Source organism: Colossoma macropomum, unplaced genomic scaffold, assembly GCF_904425465.1.
Source record: "Colossoma macropomum unplaced genomic scaffold, Colossoma_macropomum, whole genome shotgun sequence".
Lineage (NCBI taxonomy): Eukaryota > Metazoa > Chordata > Actinopteri > Characiformes > Serrasalmidae > Colossoma > Colossoma macropomum.
Window position 1 is genome coordinate 18,272,427 of NW_023494795.1, and position 16,786 is coordinate 18,289,212.

Consider the following 16,786-nt stretch of genomic DNA (forward strand, 5'->3'; position numbering starts at 1 on the left):
GTTGTTTTCTGCAAATGTGGGCACTATGTAGCTTATTTTGTGTAGTATAGAAAGCCATACAAACATCCATCCTTAGCCCGTTTCTTGTTTTCTTTCGCTCTCTGGTTATTCTGCAGTGATTATTCAGTCATGCTCCCTCATAGCCTGCTAGTCGGCCTGCTTCAGAGTGTCGTTCTGTTTTGTCTTTGTTTGGCCTGGAGCTCAAAACACTTTCTGTCTCTCTTTCTTGTTAGCATAAAGCCTCCTGGCTGTAGGTCACCTTGCAGGCTAACACACTATTTGAATTCTTTACATAATTCAGCATAATCTCTCTGGCTAAAAAATTGCTCTGGCTTTGTCTTACGCAATTGACTTTTGCTTTGGTGCACAGGCGTCTGGCCCGTCTAAGGCAGAATCGGAGTAAGTCAGAGGCAGGCTTAGCCGCATGGGAACTGAGGGCGGCTCTGATGAGTGAAACAACAAAGCAGAACTCCTTTAACTCTCACAACACTAATAACTCTCGACATTAAAATACAATTAGAGAAATGTGGACAGATTTACAGTGGGTTAATTACATAATGCAAAAAGTGCATGAGTGTATGTGTGTGTATGAGCATGCGCATGTATGCTAGCATGCCTGTGTGTGCGTGTGCGTGTGTGTGTGTGCGACTGAGTGGAAACAGGGTCAGGGGAGGCTGGTTATCAGAGCAGAGAGACAGAAGGCAGTTTGCTGTGGGCAGGAGAAGCAGTCATACTCGTGCTCTCTCAACTTTGCCCAGCACTGCCATCCACAGTTCTCTCTCCCTCTCTCTCTCTCTCTCTCTCTCTCTCTCTTTAGTTGTTCCTTGCTTTTGAGCATTTCCATTCCTTGTTTTTGTTTCTTTCCATATCAGCCTCTCTTACTTATTTTATCTTAACATCTCTCTAATACATCTCTCACTTTTATTCCACGGCTGCATCTTTCTGTCCAGCTTTCTTTTGTTCTTCCTCCAGGACTAACAGGGGCAATCTTCAGGTTGCCACATGGAGTCACGGTATCATGGACATCACCCTCTCACTTCAACAAGGTGAGCATATCTTATTATTCTTACTCTTATGACTTACACAATAATTCTTTCCCTGCGCATTGCTAACAACATGAGACTTTTCAATCGTTTGGTTACTTAATTTTCCACTGTGTTACACTGCATAGCGCCTGTATCTTCATCCACATTTCCATCATTCACTTACGTCAACGTTTTTCCTTTTTTCTGTTCCTGTCTATAACCTTTTCGCTTGTATTTTTTTTCCATGTCTCTGCCTGTCTCATTCGATTCATGTCTCATCCTGCTCTCTCTCTCTCACTGCTGGCATGTCACCCTCTCTGAATCCTGTTCCATGCTGGAGTAACTAGTGCCTTTTCCTCTAAATTTTTAGAGTTTCCTATTTGAGCTGATTGCTACAGGTACTTTATGCACTTCAGTGCTATTGAGACTTATGTAAGCACATTTGAACGACCTGGAGTTATTTTCTCCATTTGAGGAATCGCTTCAGAAGCCTATCCTGAGGATGTAAAACCAATTTCTCTGAATGTGGTGGAGTAGGTAGAGGAGCATTAATGAGAAATGACCGCCAGCCTGTGAGGAGCTCGAGATTTAGATCACTTGAAAGCCATGACCTAGAGGCACATTGACAGGATAGACACCATTTATGTTCTCCAACAGTGACAGAAGAGAAAGAGTTGTATTGTATTGCATGCAGAACTCATTTACATACATAGAATTCGTTTCAGACATGGCATTATAAAGACACTGGAATATCTGACCTAAGGCAAAAGCAAAGTGCAAAAGTGAAACTTTTAATAGCATATCTCTGGGTCGCTAGAGACTTGTGGAATTAACAAATACAAATATATAAAAATTGTAGTTTTACTCTGTTGTGGCAGTTTCTCAATCACTTTGTTTTAGATATAAGTGCCGGGTCACCAACAAGCAAATTATGTACAAACATTTGGCGAAAAATTAGAGTGAGCTTTAAATATCTCTAAAATCAGGTTGTTTCATGTTCTTGTCCTTCGTAAGCCTGACCATGCCCTTCATGGCGTGGATGAAGTGGCCTTATGGGGAAGGTGAGCAGGGGCCAAGCTGTGTGGCCCCCGGGGGCCCCGGCCGTGTGCTGCTGCAGGAGCTCCTCTGGCAGTTAGAACAAAGAGAGCAGCAGGCTTTGGAGGAAGAGCTGCAACATCGCTTTTCCCACAGCAGCAGTCTGGCTTACCGACGCCCTCTCGCCCGGCCCAGCTTGCTCGCCCTGATGCCGGCCTCTGAGTGCAGGCAGCTGGAGCGCCTCTGTGCCCGCATCCCACCCTCACACACTGCTACCGTCCTCTCCAGGTACGCATGTGTGTGCACATGTTAATAACTGTATTATGTGTATAAGCTCAGAATGTCAACATAAGTACAGTTGAAGGGCCTGTATTATGGAAAATGACTTTTCCTTGTTTTTGCTGAAATAGAGGAGTTTGATGTAACCTTTGATGTAAAATTATATAATGTCCTTTTTACTCCCCACTGTATATATGGGAGCTAAACTGCCAAACAGCCTGTTTTAAAATTCATCATGGTTGTGATGTCACAGCTATGGACACATTCATATGTGACCGCCTATGCAGGGTGCATCACTTTAGCCAAAGTAATTACTGTTGTTACTGCAGACATTCTGTAGTTATTGGAGCAGAAGATGTGGGGGAAAACACAGCTTTCGAATGATGTGCTATTGTTGGCTGTCAGGGTGCAAATGAATCATTTCAACCTTCCAAATGATCCATATAACCAAAAGCAGTGTCTGGGGTCAATTTTTTTTCCACAACCCTGTAGATTTCTGTTTAAGCTTACCAGTTTGTTTCGTGTTTCACCACATTTTTAAAGGGGGATTTCACCACATTCTGCCTAATTCAATAGTTGGGATCTAAACAATATCATTCAGAGTGTTTTAATGTGAAATTGTTCATTGTAGAGAAACCTAACAACTTACATTTCTTTACAGTGGTGGTCATAGGAACCGGGGTCACAATAACCATAACGTAAATACAGCCATTTTATTTACTATCTAAAACCAACAGTGACCCTACATGTACCTTCTGAGTTTTTATTTATAATGTTGATAAATAAATAGTGGTAAACAGTGGTAGGTCCGAAAGTATGCCTTTTATTTGGGGACTATGTTGCATGTACCTCTCCACCATGAATGGATTTTTAAAAAGACAATTTGGGGCAAAATCTTACCTCAAAACTATCATAAAACACTCTGTCTCACACATCAGACAATGTTAATTTTTTTTTTATAACCATTTCATAAATTACCTTTATGTGAAGAATTTTTTAGAGGCATTAAATGGTTCAGATGTCTGGTTCCCATCACCACCACCATGAACAATTCTGAATCTAATTTTACATTTTTGGTATAATTCTTTCAATACCGGGAAGCCAATCAGAACTGTAGTCATTTACATATATCTGTCTTAAAGACAAGTGATAAAAACAGTCTGATTAACTGAAAGGGACTAAAAGAGGCTTGAGAATGATCATGAAAACATTTTAGAATATGGGCCTGCCTTAGCATATCGTTATTAAAGACATCTGACTAACTCTTTTAATAATGTTATTTCAAGGTTCCGTGAGATTCTGGCTCACAATGACATCCTTCCCTGGGAGCTTGTGTGCATCTTCAAGCAGGTGCTGAAGGACTTCCTGAGAAGGCAGGACGAGTACAGGCGTCCGCTCCCTCTGCCCCCGCCAGCACTACTTCCCATTTCTCCTTCTCATGCAGAAAGCAATGGCAGCACCCGACCTTCGAGGAAATCGCCTTCTGCCACACCCTCACCTGAAGGGCAGGAGAGGCATAGAGAGGAGATCCCCACCATCTCCAGCTATGTGGACAGGCATTTGCGCAGCGCCTGCCCTTACGCTGTCCAAAGAGACTGTCTGCCCTACTGCCAGTCCTTGCCCTACGACTGCCCTGAAGCTTACAGCACCACTCTGTGAAGGGCATAAATAGCTCAGAGAAACCCTAGTGACCACTGTGTCCTTCCTCTGTGCACAATCACCCCTTGGACTCACACCCAGGACTGTAGTAATGAGAGCAAGCCAGTAGTATGAGTCATTGTACAAACAAGAGCGAGGCGTGGGTATGTTTTTTAAATATTAGGAACTGGTTTTCCAGTAATGGATCATAGTGACTCACCAAACAGGGTTATGAACTGGACCAAGGTCTAAGAAAGATTTATATACAGATTTGAAATTAATACAGTCTATTTAATTAAATGCAGAAGCCAATTTGTTGCTTTGTATTACATTCCACTTTTAAACTAAATGAAACTTTTGCAAAGACTTTGTATACGCAAAAGTCAGAGACCACCCTTCATTTATTTCATTTCTCAGAAAATGATTCATATTGCAGCATTGGCAGACACTCTTATCCAGAGCAACTTACAATTTGATCATTTTATACAGGTAGGCAGAAGTACTTTTAGGAGTCTTGCCCAAGGAATCTTATTGAAATAGCTTAGGGTTCTAGCCCAGGCTGTGGATTGAACCCCTGTCTACAGTGTAGAAGGCAGAGAGCGTTGCCCACTACACTATACCTAACTCTCCCCAATGTCAGGAAAATAGCAGAAATCATGTATTTAACAGAAAATTACGCTGGATTACAAACAATATCACATTCTTTAATATTTTGTTTGTCAACCCTTGCCCCTGTTATAGCTTACATTCTTGAGAAACATGCACTTAGTTTTTCAAAGATACATGCAAGGATATTTGTCCACATCTCCAAAGTTCAGTCTTAGAAGTTGGTTGCATTTTCTGCTTCTCACAATCCAAGTAATCCCAAACACATAGAGTGATGTTAAGATCTGGACTCTGGGGTGGTCGGTCCATTGTTTTGCATACACTAGTGACCTCTATGTTTGATTTGCAAATATTACACATCCCCATGGCATTGAATCGGCTTCTCACAGTGGAAGGATGGACAGAAACTCCTGTGGATTTTTTCAGATCTGAAGCAAGAGTGGAGCTTGATTTTCTCTTGAAGATGAAAGATTTATCTGATGGTGAGTTTTGGTGGTCCACTGGGTCTCACACAGTTGTCAGAAGTTCGATTTTCTCCATATCTTTTAATACTTCAATGTTCGAAACTCCTCCTGAAAACTGCTTATGCAAATTAATTATTTGTACTTAATCTCCTCAGAAATATGTCCTTAATAACTTGCACTTAATGACTATTTTGACTGGAAACTAAATAAATGAAAGGTGCATGGCCTCTGACATTTGCACAGTACTTTATGTCAAATATTTTCTTGAGAAATGAGAGTTCGGTCTCTATATGCATAAATGTACACATGCATCCCAAAGAGCAGGAACTTGGTGTGGATGGGGGGAGAAAACTGTGAGCAACACAAACATGAGCACACAATAGCCCTGCTTAATCTGCCTTGTTTACAGTTATGTTTCTGGATTAGAGAGCAGAGATTAGCCTGCAGGCAAAGAAGAGCACAGCTCTGTTTATGCCTCAGTAGATCTTCCTCTCTGCATGCAACCCAAGAATTATTTAGCAAGCTTTGTAGTTCACAGAATACTGTCATGTGTGTACACCAATGGTTATACCTGTCCCTTTTGTGTAGAGGATAGGTGGGCTATAATTATATCTACAGGAGGTCTAGAATTGCAAATTAAGAATGCATAGGACAACAAGGATGTCCAGGCAATGCTAAAGAGCCATGGGACCTTCTTCTTTTATTGTGGAACACCAGCAGGCCCAAACAGAGTGTGCTTTTTTGTACTAGCAAAATACTGTAGACTGCTACTCAAAAGCCCACTCTTAGTCACTTGTCATTTTTTTGTCTAATAAATTGTCTGTTTTATTGTAAATGAATGAACGTAGACCAAACACTGCTACTATTCAGCAAATGCTATATGCATTTTGTAATTCTTCAAGCTTGTGTTTACCATTTTTGATGCCTTGACTGAATTATCGGATAATTTAAATAAAGCGCAAAAAATAATTTGGTCAGACTCATTGAATATAAAGCTATGAAGAACCACAGTTTGACAAGTGAAAAAGTGGAAAGCAGATTTATTAGCACAGTGTGGCGTTTCTTAATCAGACTCTTGGAGACTCAATGCCCTGCAGAGATTCAACTATTTCTTGCCTCAGCACACCGGATCCAGCTCACCAACCGGTTATCAAGCACTTCATTAGTTGGATCAGGTGTGTTGAGGCAGGGAATAGTTGAAAATGTGTAGAACAGTGAGTCTCCAGGACAAGGATAAGAAACGCTGGTAGTAGTGTGAGACTATCTAATTACATGCATTTTTGGTTATAGTAAAGGTTCTGGTTTTAGTTATAGAGGAAACCACACATAATACAGACTATTTGATCATTTTTATTCAAGAAAATGATGCTGCCCTTTTTACTGTTACCAACCTGGTGGGCCGGATTCCTGCACAGTTCGGTGATATCCTTGTTCAAATACACCTGATTCAAAGGTTAGGTGGAGTGTCAGAGCAGGGAAAACACCAAATTGTGCTGGACCCCTGCTGTCTGACCCTCAGTTCCCCCACCCTTAATGTTTTCTCTGGTAAACCGTTTCAGTTTTTAATCCAAAGTTTCTTGATTTTGAGCAGATAATATTACATTAATACAAGTAAAAGTAAATATATAAATAAATAAATCTGAAATGCAAAAAGTCAAATTCTAAACGTCCATTTTACTAATAGGAATTATCTTACATTAGATTTCATCGCACTAGTAAGATTTTTTTTAACATGATTATTCAAAAGAGAAGTTTAATTTGGAGAAATTTTAATTATGTGCTTAAATTTATTTAGTAAATTGTTACATGAACAAATTCTATTCTTACATGCATGACATACATCGTTCTTAATCTCAGATTTTGTTTAATCTCAGTAAACACCGCCATCTTGTGGCTCAGTAAGAAATTTCATCAATTGTGGAAAACTACACAACATTTTCTCCAAAAATAGAAATAAAATGTTTTCGTACGTAAGAGACAGCTAATGAACTGTGTAATAAAATGTGTGCGACCCCGCTGTTCATTGCAAAGACGTTATTGATTTTGCAATTTTCTAATGCGAACTTTTATTTTGGCGTTTCTGAGCTCGGTTAACCGGAACGCCACTTTGCTCTTCCAGTGCATCTTTCGGCTCACAGCAGTCGGCGGTGAACAGTGACCTTCTCGGGCAGAGCACAGCGATTAACACACACATTAGAGGTGAGTCGCTGCAGTTCAGTCTCGAAATTAATTCACAGTGCATTACATTTTCCTCAGAATGCCTTAAACATTTGAAATGAGTGAAGCTGTTGTGTCTGGATTAAACCTTGTCTTTAACAGTTCTTACTCAGTCGAGGCCTTAGCGAGCTAATGCTAACTCAGTGGACCGAGTGAGCGGAGGGGATGTTTGTTACTAACACACGATAGACAGAGTAACTTCAGTCTGAAGACACCGTTTATTTGACTCTTGTCATTGCGGAAAACCAACAGTTTAGTCCAGTACACTCGGGCGTTTTACTGTGAAAAGGCTGTTCAGTTGGCCTTTCTGTGGTTTTGTTGGCAACGAACTGCTAAGCTATGTTAACGTTACATGGTTTTCGTCCTTCAGCAGTCGTTGTGTAGCTTTAAGAATTAAGCTACAAAGGTTAAATAGACACTTTAGCTATATGCAGCTTATTCTTCTACCACCAAATAACAGGCTTAAACGCATTTTGTTTCAAAAATATTTTTGTTGTTTCAGCGATGTAGCCCACATTGCTAAAATTAAGTGTTTACCCCCTGTCACCTTAGCCAGAGTCTCTTCAAAGAGAGCTGATCCGTCTATTACTGAAGAACATTTTAATTACCATTTTCATTGAAATTTCATTAGCTACCAATATTAAATATTACATGATAATAAAGAGAATAATGAAAATATCAAGTGCTACACAGTATTACTCACTAACTAGAACTGGTCACCAGTTTACAGACACTGCACTTTTGTGTCTTGTATAATGATCGTGTGGCACTGTACTATAGTAAGTTTATCTGGGTATCAGTATCGGGCTGATATCAGCAGAAAATGCTGGACCAGCTATCTGAGGGAACAAATTAATGAATTTGATCCAGTCCTGCAACAAATCTAGGCCCAGTAGAGCACATTCACACCATGAAATGTCATGTTAGATGTGTATTTATTTCTGTGGGGTTAGTGGAGTATTTGTGTAGATTTATCATGATAGCCTATTTGTCGATGCTCATCTTAAGTGAAATGCGTCAAATATAACTCATTTTAAAATTCTGTAGAGTATAATGCAAAAATATCTGCTTTGTGCGCTAAAGTTTAAGTACTGGTATTGGTAAAGGAAAAAGTGGCATTATGCCGTCTCCACACTATACACACACATTAATCTCAGAAGTGTCCTCCAGATGTTGCTTTTGCTTTAACTTCGTATCTCATACTGATTGGTCATTTACAGAGAGCAGAAGCTGCTGTAGATTTCTTTCTGATCACTTTCTACAACTGTCTCTACTGGTCACTAGATGGCAGGTGGTGTATTTGCTGGCTGGTGGACGAAGCTAGGGCCTTACTACTCCAAGGCATACCAGGAGTTGTGGGTTGGTGTAGGAATCATGACTTACCTTTACTACAAAGTCTCCTATGGAGGTCAGTAATTTATATTGTGAGAAGAATAGTTTTGTCATTTTCATTCTGCCAAGTTGACCCTAGTCATAATTTTATTTCTACCTGTAATGATTGTTTTGTTTTGTTTTTTTCTGTAGGAAAGAAAGCAGTGAAGTCCAGTAAGTATTACGTTCTGTATTTTAATAAATAAGTGTTTTTGGCAAACCAGTAATAAAAGTACATAAGGCTTCCCTAGTTTATTTTATTTTATATTTTGTGTTGGGTAACTGTTTGGCACCAGCAGTCGCTCACTCAGTGAACTTCAAAGACCACTTAAAACACTGTGCAGTGGTTGGTTTTGTAACCTTGGGAAGGTCTGCAGTTTTGCCCTTGATTTCGTCTTCTATACAGTCTCCTAAAAAGTGTTTACCATATTTGTCACCAATTAATCATTTGCAGCTGATAGAGAGGCAAGCTCACTTGCTCCTCTATCAGCTGACCACTAGCCTAAAGAGTACCTTTTTTTTCTCCCTTAATTGTACACATTCTGATGATATTTTATCTGATCTGATTAGATGTTGTTTAGTAATTTAACTACGTCTTAATAGGGAGCTTAAAATTGATAGTAGTGAGGAATTCATAAATGTGTCCCTTGAACAGTTTGCCAAGAAATAACTTTTGCAAACTAGACCCTCCTTAGCGCATTAATGTGATTTAAAATCGATTTAGAAAGAATGTGTTTTGGGTGAGAGTTCATACAGTTTTCCAGAAACCTCACGTCATTTAAAGACACATTATTGTGGCAAAACATAATTGAAATCATAGTAGCAAACTTATTAAAAAAAAAAAGCTCACCTGCATTTGGAGGAAGAAAGTAATTATAGTTTATGACATGAATGCCTTTATGTATTTATGAACCAGATTATACAGAAGCAGTGGGGGTTCGTTTACATAGTTTTAGTCTTGTTGTACCCATGTATGACAAAATGTAGTCACTTGTAGCATAAATGTCTTCAGTGTGATGTGAATTCTGCCATTTGATGAGAGGGTTGCGATGTAAAATAATTTTATACAGTGTTTGGATAGTTTTAACATTTGAGGAAATGGAATTCGTTCCCTGACACTACTTGATTTGTAAAAGCAAATACCCAATATCTTCAGCAGATTAGTACTTGTATGCGAGATACCTGCATACTTGTATAATTCAGTGTTTTTCTGCTATTGTGATGCATAGCTACTTAGCTTAGCTTCATTAGTAATTCTTGGAATTCTAGGAGCAGCTTAGGTTTATTGCCGTACATCAACCATTGTTGATGTGGTGCTTGATGTCTTGGTTATAAGAAAGGCAGGTTTTCACAGTACCTTCTTGCCACAATAATACTTCCTAAATTATAGAGTAGTCTCTATAAGACTATAAGAATATAGAAAAATGCCTACACCACAGGCAGAAAAAACATGCATTATTGTAGTTGGCATTTTCAGTTATACGATTGTGAACTCAGGCATAACTGAGATCAAAGAAGACTTTTGAGCTTAGAAAAATCATCCTTATTGCATTTACAATAAATTTTACAATAATATTTCAGCTGCTAGCAATACAGAGCAAGTATATGGTTTGACTGACCAAGATTAATCACATCTACGTGTACACTGGGGAGTAAATGCAGCTGATGTAACCTAACAACTTCGGGAAATATTTTAATCAGTCTATGCTCCATACAGCTAAGCAGTGTCTCTTTGTGATGTAAGAGGGTTTGGGTTCAACAGTGAATTAATTACAAGCTTACTTATTTCCTCAGCAATAATACATAGTTGCTTCTGTAGGTAGTTTGATAAAGGCTAAAAAAAAATTCTTTTTAATTCCCATAGAACCTGCACACTGATCGGACCACCACATGATGTCGCCATTGCCCCATACCTGTGTAAATCTCTCCCAGAAGAGCTTCACTGGCACCAGGATGTTTGTGTATGTTTCTGTGAAATTAATAAAATGCTCTGTTTGGATCACCTAATGGACAATGTGGAATGTCTGTGTTCTTTTCATTTTGCCATGCAGGGAAACCTGTGATTTATTGTTCTAATCAGGGAAGACTAGAGGTATTACAGTTGTATTATGTATAAAATGTTGTTTGCCTGTACCTAAATAGGTGTTAATTGTTAGTTCTGGTACTAAAATATGGAGTCTGACATGAGTATTTGAGAATAATTAAGAAAAATGTACAATTGCAAAAACCTAATTCTGTATACCTGCTGAGACAGGCTTTTAGGATAGTGTGCTTAAAAATCTATAACCTTAATACATTGAAGTATATGGCTTTTGTCAGTGTTGGATAAACTTTTTACCAAAATACAGATTTTTTTTATTTTTTTTATTGCGTTTTATCATTCCAATCACATAGTAGCACACTTCAGATAGTTGTTTGAAGACTGGAATCGTGTGTACTTCTTACTGGCACATACTTTGTTTCACTCTGATGAATCAGATAACTAATGTTAATTTAAAAGTTTACATGAAGCTTACTGTGATTTAACAGTACACAACCAGCAAGCCAGTCCATTCATTAAATCACAGAGTGGATAATTGGAAGGTAATAAACCTCCATGCATTTTTTTAAACAAGCACTCTTATGGTGCATCTTTGAATATTTAATTTTCCCATTTTGTAGTTTGTTCTTACAGAGTTTTTCCACCTATGCACTATAACAAGTTTAAATTCTGTGAGTTGTAGCAAATGGAGGCTTCATAATAACTGATTGAGTACGCTGGGGCAGAGTCAAATACACAACATGGCAAAAAGTCTGTGCACCCTTTCTGATTTGTGGGTTTGGTTACTACAGCCATGCTTATCACTAACGTGCCTAAAATGAAGCATTCCACCATGCAGTTTCTACAGACAAATGCTGGGTGTAGAATGGGTTATACTGAAGAGTTCAGTGACTTCAGTGACTTACAACATGATACAATGACAGTTTGCCAAATTTCTGCCCTGTTAGAACTGCTTCAATTGTAAGTGTTCTTGTGAAGTGGAAACATCTAAAGCAAAAACTGAAACCGTAGCCCACTCAGGCTTACAAAATGGGACTGTCGATTGTTGAAGGACTTATAGCATGTAAAATTGTCTTTCCTCTTTTGAAACACTCACTCCCAATTTCCAAACTACCACTGGAGGAAAGACTTGGGTTTCCTGTAGTCAATGCCACGCATCAGCTGGAGTGGTGTAAAACATCACTGCTGGAATCTGGACCAATGGAAGCATGTACACTGGAGATGAAGCATGCTTCACCAAGTGGTAGACAATTCTGGGTTTACTGGAGTAAATGCTTCCTGCCTCAAATATTTTTCCCCTTTCCGGTGATGATAAAACCTAATGCTGCAGCATACAGTGACATTCTAGAGCAGGGGTGCACAGATTCGTTCCTGGAGGGCCAGTGTCCAGCACATTTTGCAGATTTACCTGCTCAAATGCATTTGATTACACTCACCAGTTAATTGCCATGTTTATTGGGTATTTTTGAATAGGGAAACTACCAAACTGTGCTGGACACTGGCCCTCCAGGACCAGAGTTCTGCAGTAGCACACCTGATTGCTTAAATCTTGGTCTCAAGTTTTCAAACAATTGATCGCATGCACTCCTCCTTTGTTGAAATAACAACCTGCAGACCGGCCTTTTTTCATTTAAGACTGGACACTCCTGTTCTAGAGCATGTGTCAGACTCCAGTCCTGGCAGGCCACAGCACTACAGACTTAAGAGGTCTAACTCAACCTTGTGGCTGTATTCCCCATATAGCCACGTTCCAAAATCTACCTTTCCAGAAAAGTGGAGGCTGTTTATAGCAGCAAGCTCCCTACTAATGCAAGTGGTTTTGAAATTAGATGCTCACACTTTTGGAAATGTAGAGTAGAGACCAATGACTGATTGCTTTTCTTGGTTAAGCAGCCTCCTTTCAGATCACCCCTCACGATTGTCAGAGGGATCTGCTTCACGACAAAGACCAGCTAAGGCTGTGTGAGGGTCGTTTGTTCAACACAGCATGTACTTTTTTGTTAATTCTGTAAATAAATGATTGTGTTACGGCGGCTACCAATGTATCCTGTGTATCTGTAATTGTTCACTTTATTTACTGCCGAATTAAAGTCGGTACAACAGAAAAACGTGCCACTGTCCAAATGACATGAGCTCGTCGCTTGTATGAGTGAGAAAGTAAGTGTTGTTAAGTAGCTACATGCAATCACATTTCTCTACAACCGTATTTCTCACAAAGCTTAAAGTTATAGTGTGTTTACAGATGTAATATATGGATTGAAGGAGTAATAGTTGTGAATTAAGTTAATCCTTAGGATGGTTTAATCTGAGCGCCACACATTCCTGGCATTCCATGCAGACGTGTCGTGACATCATTTTACTACACCAACAAACGGGAGTGTGCTGTGTTTGCTTCTGCGGCTCCCATGCTATTCCGTTGGATAAAGCAAATTTCGTATCTCGCGTCGTCGTTGTTCTTTTAGAAGACATAATTCTAGTAGACCAAAGGCAGTGACAGTGTAGTCCGTTTCGGTTATCCAGGCAAGGTCCGCTGGTTTGCTGGCGAACGGGTTGGCTAGCTGGTGGTTAGCCTGCTGCTAGTAGCCTTCGAGATTTCTCCCTGCTATCAAGCCAAGCAATACGTTTGTATGTGTTTTTCCGTGCCGTCACAGACCAAGGATACGAGGTTTACGGTTAAGAGGATTCCTGCAGGTGTCCTCGAGTGACTTGTAAGTAGAAACAGAAATTTAATTTGACATTGTGTGGTTCTATTAGTTTATTTGTATGAACAGCTCCGTAGCTGTTTTGTTCAGGTTACAGTACACTGCCTATTGCGCTTGCTAGCCAAAAAGGTCTGCTGAGCTAACGTTACATCGCTCCTGTCGAGCAAAGCTATGCTCTGTAGGTTAGATATAATTTCAAATTTTTTTGTTTGAATGCGCAAGTAGTTGAGTGTTTTGGGTTATCCTCTGTTGTAAAAGTCAGTTTAGGTCGACGTTGCCGGTTTAAATCGAACTAGCAAGCTAATGGTAGTTGGCTAAGGAAGCAGGGCCACGGCGTTAGCTAGGTTACCCTAAGGTAAGTTACTGCTGTGTTGTGGAATAGCTGGATAACGTTAGTTTACGTCGCTTATTAAATTCTGTCTAACGGCTTAACAAGGCTAGCTATCTGTGATTGCTCTGCAGCTAAGCTCCTGTTATTTTTTTATTTATTTTTTACAAGCGGTGAGGTGTATGTCTTATCTAGTTGGTAAACGGTTAACAGCACCTGGCTAACCTTATAATGCCCAAGTTGACCAGTGGCCCACTTTGCTTACTAGCGGCTCAGTCCACTTCATTCGCAGTTTTAGCTGCAGCGTGTGGTCACGCAAGCGTTTTGAATCTCAGTAAAAGCTGTTTCTTTCTGTTTTCTAGAGGAACCCCGATGATCTCTGGTTGGACTTGTGCAAGTGAGAGGGGTTGAGGAGGAACGTAAAAGCAAAGCAGTTTTAAAAGTCCTGATGTTACTCTGACGCTTGGAAAAATGATGCCAGTAAGTATAAATACTCTCTTAACCTGCGTTGCCACATGAATATGTGTGTGTGTGTTTATTTGTGACACAGTAGGGGACGTATTTAAAATCTCCGAGCCTTTTTTAACTGGCAGTATCAAGTGTTCAGCCCATAGTGATGTGTGAAAGGGAAACAGTTGGCAGTGATTTGCCACAGTCTCTTCCGAGGCTAGCAGTGTATGAACCATTGCTTTTGTTAATGGAGACTGGAGACTCAAAGGAAGCATGTGCTTTAGTGGTTTCAAGGTGTGATATCCTCCCCTTTGCTTTCTTCTTTCAGAAAGAGATTAAAGAAGAGAAAGCCTTGTCTTGAAAGAAGATTATCTCAGATTTACGCTAGACTGCCCCCCTGCGCAAGTCCACAGCAGGTCATTAAGTCATTGAAAAATGTCTCCACCTAAAACAGACCACTGTTTTTCTGTTCACAGTCCTGTGCATTTAAGCTATTAACTGTCCTAGCAAAAGAAACTCCTGTTGACCTCAAGATAAAGAGACGCCCCTTCCTCCACCCTGACACTAATGACAGTAATTAGTTTTATGATACTTATGATTAGAGTGGGACGTGGTATGTGTTGTCTTATGCTGAATGAGTGGATAATTTTAGCGATCCTAGGTCAAGAATCATTGAGACTATTAATGTGTAATGTGGACAGAACTGTTCAGAGAAAAACTTGTTGGAATATTATATTGGAACTTGCAGAGTGAACAGAGTGGTTCAGTGTGGAGGCAAATTGGAGCCATGACTTTAGATTTGATTAAGATTTCTGTTTTCATTTAATTTATCTTTAAAAACTATGTGAAATATTTGACAGCTTTCAAATATGTAGTGTAAATAAATATATAGTAGTGTAAATTGGAAACTCAGTGTCGTATATGATTGTCTGTTTTGTATTTGTTTTGAGGCTGTAATAAAGAAAGCATATGTATTCAATTCTTGGGTATTATCATGCCGGAAAAAAATATGGTATGAAGGAGGCATGAAATGTTTTTAGCATCCTTAATGGAACTGCTGGCATTTTCAGGTGCAGACAGGTGAATTGATGTGAGGTCATACATTAACTCAGATGGAATCTGTATGCATTAAACATTAACCTTGGTGAATTCTTCCAGAGCTTTTATATTATTGTAGAGTGGATTTTGACACTAATCTTGATCCTAAACCTATTCTTGTAGCCTACTTATAGGATATACATGAAGGAGATGTTTTACCTACAGGACTGTGGAGCAGGCTTAATTGGCCTGGACTGACCAGTCGGTTATAATCCCCGGCTAAACCTGGAACAGTTATCTAACCTAATCTTTATAGCCTAGTGCTGAGGCGCCACTCAGATGTGTGGCTTATCTCCTGTCTGCCTAATTGAAGGAAAACAAAGAGATTTAAAGGCACATAGCTGATCACACATTTCCTTTTCCGTATAAATATTCTATAGGAGTCCATACCTGAGGTCTGAGTTGGAGAGGTGTTCAAGAACTAATCATCCAACATCAGTACCAGACCTCACTAATACTCTTATGGCTGAGTGCAATCAAATCCCCACAGCAGTGTTTCAACATCTAGTGTAAAGTGTTTCCAGAAAAGAGGCGTCAGTGAAGCTAAAACCTTTGTTCCCTATGTGCAGAGACCAAACCTATGTATTCTGTTGCTTTACTGAGTGGAGGACGTTTAGCTGAGAGATGCTTTTTTGAGTGTAATTACAGCAACAAGATTTTCTTTGTCTGGCTTGTCATTAAAGGAGAGCCATATGGAGTGAGAGAAGGAGAATGTTGGTGTGGTGGGGTTCAACTTGGGGTCAGCTCTGGATGTCTTACAACCTCCTACTGAGAGAGCAGGTCCACTAACTGACACACGTGCAGATGTCCACATTGTATTCATTCTGGATAACCTAAGGAAAGTGTCTGTGAACTTTGTGTAGAATTTGTGTAGAAAACGGTTATGGTGTTGTAATTGTTATCACACTTCACTGCTCTCTGAAGTCTGTAGTATTTTAGGACCTGTTTGTTTTATTCTTTTGTGTGCAAAGATATGAGAGAATCATGATGGTAAGCTTCATGCCGGACAGTCAGCTTTCTAAAAACATTGATTTTTAACATTAATTTTATCTCCCTTTGAATGAATGTAATGCCTTAATTTTTGCATATTGTGAGTAAAGGGCATGTTGTGTGAGAATTTGCCGGTTGCCAATAATTTTCATGCAAAAAATCTACCCATTTTCAATTTTGTGCACCGCTGCTATAGGTTTATCTCACACAGCCACTTTTGTGTTGAAACTATGTGATACTGATACTTGCACAGGTTTCTAAACATAGTGAAGCAGATATCAGTCTTCCGTAGTGTAATTTTATGCTGTTTTAGAACAAACTGGTTATTATAACTCTGAGCCTTACTGATCAAAGTGTGATTGACCCAGTGGCTGCCTTCCCACAATCAGCTGCCCTGCATGGCAAAGGTCTTTCTAGGTCAGTCCCTGATAAAGGCCTCAATGGAAGCTTCATCACAGCAGCCATTCAGCATGACCTAGATTGCTGTCTCGTGCTGGGATTGCAGAAGTGCATGATGGGAAATACCTACATACTGTATGAAT

The 16,786-nt window shown here is 39.6% G+C and overlaps 3 protein-coding genes across 5 annotated transcripts in view; all 3 read left to right on the plus strand.

Annotated features, from left to right (window-relative positions):
* Positions 1-929: 929 nt before the first annotated feature.
* rd3l (retinal degeneration 3 like) lies at positions 930-4,042 on the plus strand. Its single transcript, XM_036582711.1, has 3 exons — positions 930-1,046; positions 2,040-2,348; positions 3,626-4,042. Exons 1-3 carry the CDS (start codon positions 1,003-1,005, stop codon positions 3,996-3,998), a joined length of 726 nt encoding a protein of 241 aa, XP_036438604.1. The 5' UTR covers positions 930-1,002; the 3' UTR covers positions 3,999-4,042.
* A 3,100-nt stretch (positions 4,043-7,142) lies between these two features.
* On the plus strand, positions 7,143-10,646 carry atp5mpl (ATP synthase membrane subunit 6.8PL). The gene is made up of 4 exons (XM_036581710.1): positions 7,143-7,246; positions 8,549-8,672; positions 8,789-8,809; positions 10,500-10,646. Exons 2-4 carry the CDS (start codon positions 8,549-8,551, stop codon positions 10,511-10,513), a joined length of 159 nt encoding a protein of 52 aa, XP_036437603.1. The 5' UTR covers positions 7,143-7,246; the 3' UTR covers positions 10,514-10,646.
* Positions 10,647-13,111: 2,465 nt separating this feature from the next.
* ppp1r13bb (protein phosphatase 1, regulatory subunit 13Bb) overlaps positions 13,112-16,786 on the plus strand; it is a 59,868-nt gene continuing 56,193 nt past the window's right edge. For all 3 annotated transcript variants that reach the window (XM_036581706.1, XM_036581708.1, XM_036581707.1), the window contains exons 1-2: positions 13,112-13,384; positions 14,069-14,186. In XM_036581706.1, the coding sequence (XP_036437599.1) occupies positions 14,178-14,186 (9 nt within the window). In that variant the 5' untranslated portion in view covers positions 13,112-13,384; positions 14,069-14,177. The remainder of the gene's footprint in view (positions 13,385-14,068; positions 14,187-16,786) is intronic.

Bases quoted from the DNA above. Each gene is read 5' to 3' on its own strand.
- rd3l (XM_036582711.1), top strand. From the start codon at position 1,003: ATGGAGTCACGGTATCATGGACATCACCCTCTCACTTCAACAAG. The intron at 1,047-2,039 runs GTGAGCATATCT...GTCCTTCGTAAG, and splicing joins CACCCTCTCACTTCAACAAG to CCTGACCATGCCCTTCATGG. The intron at 2,349-3,625 runs GTACGCATGTGT...TGTTATTTCAAG, and splicing joins ACTGCTACCGTCCTCTCCAG to GTTCCGTGAGATTCTGGCTC.
- atp5mpl (XM_036581710.1), top strand. From the start codon at position 8,549: ATGGCAGGTGGTGTATTTGCTGGCTGGTGGACGAAGCTAGGGCCTTAC. The intron at 8,673-8,788 runs GTCAGTAATTTA...TTTTTTCTGTAG, and splicing joins CTACAAAGTCTCCTATGGAG to GAAAGAAAGCAGTGAAGTCC.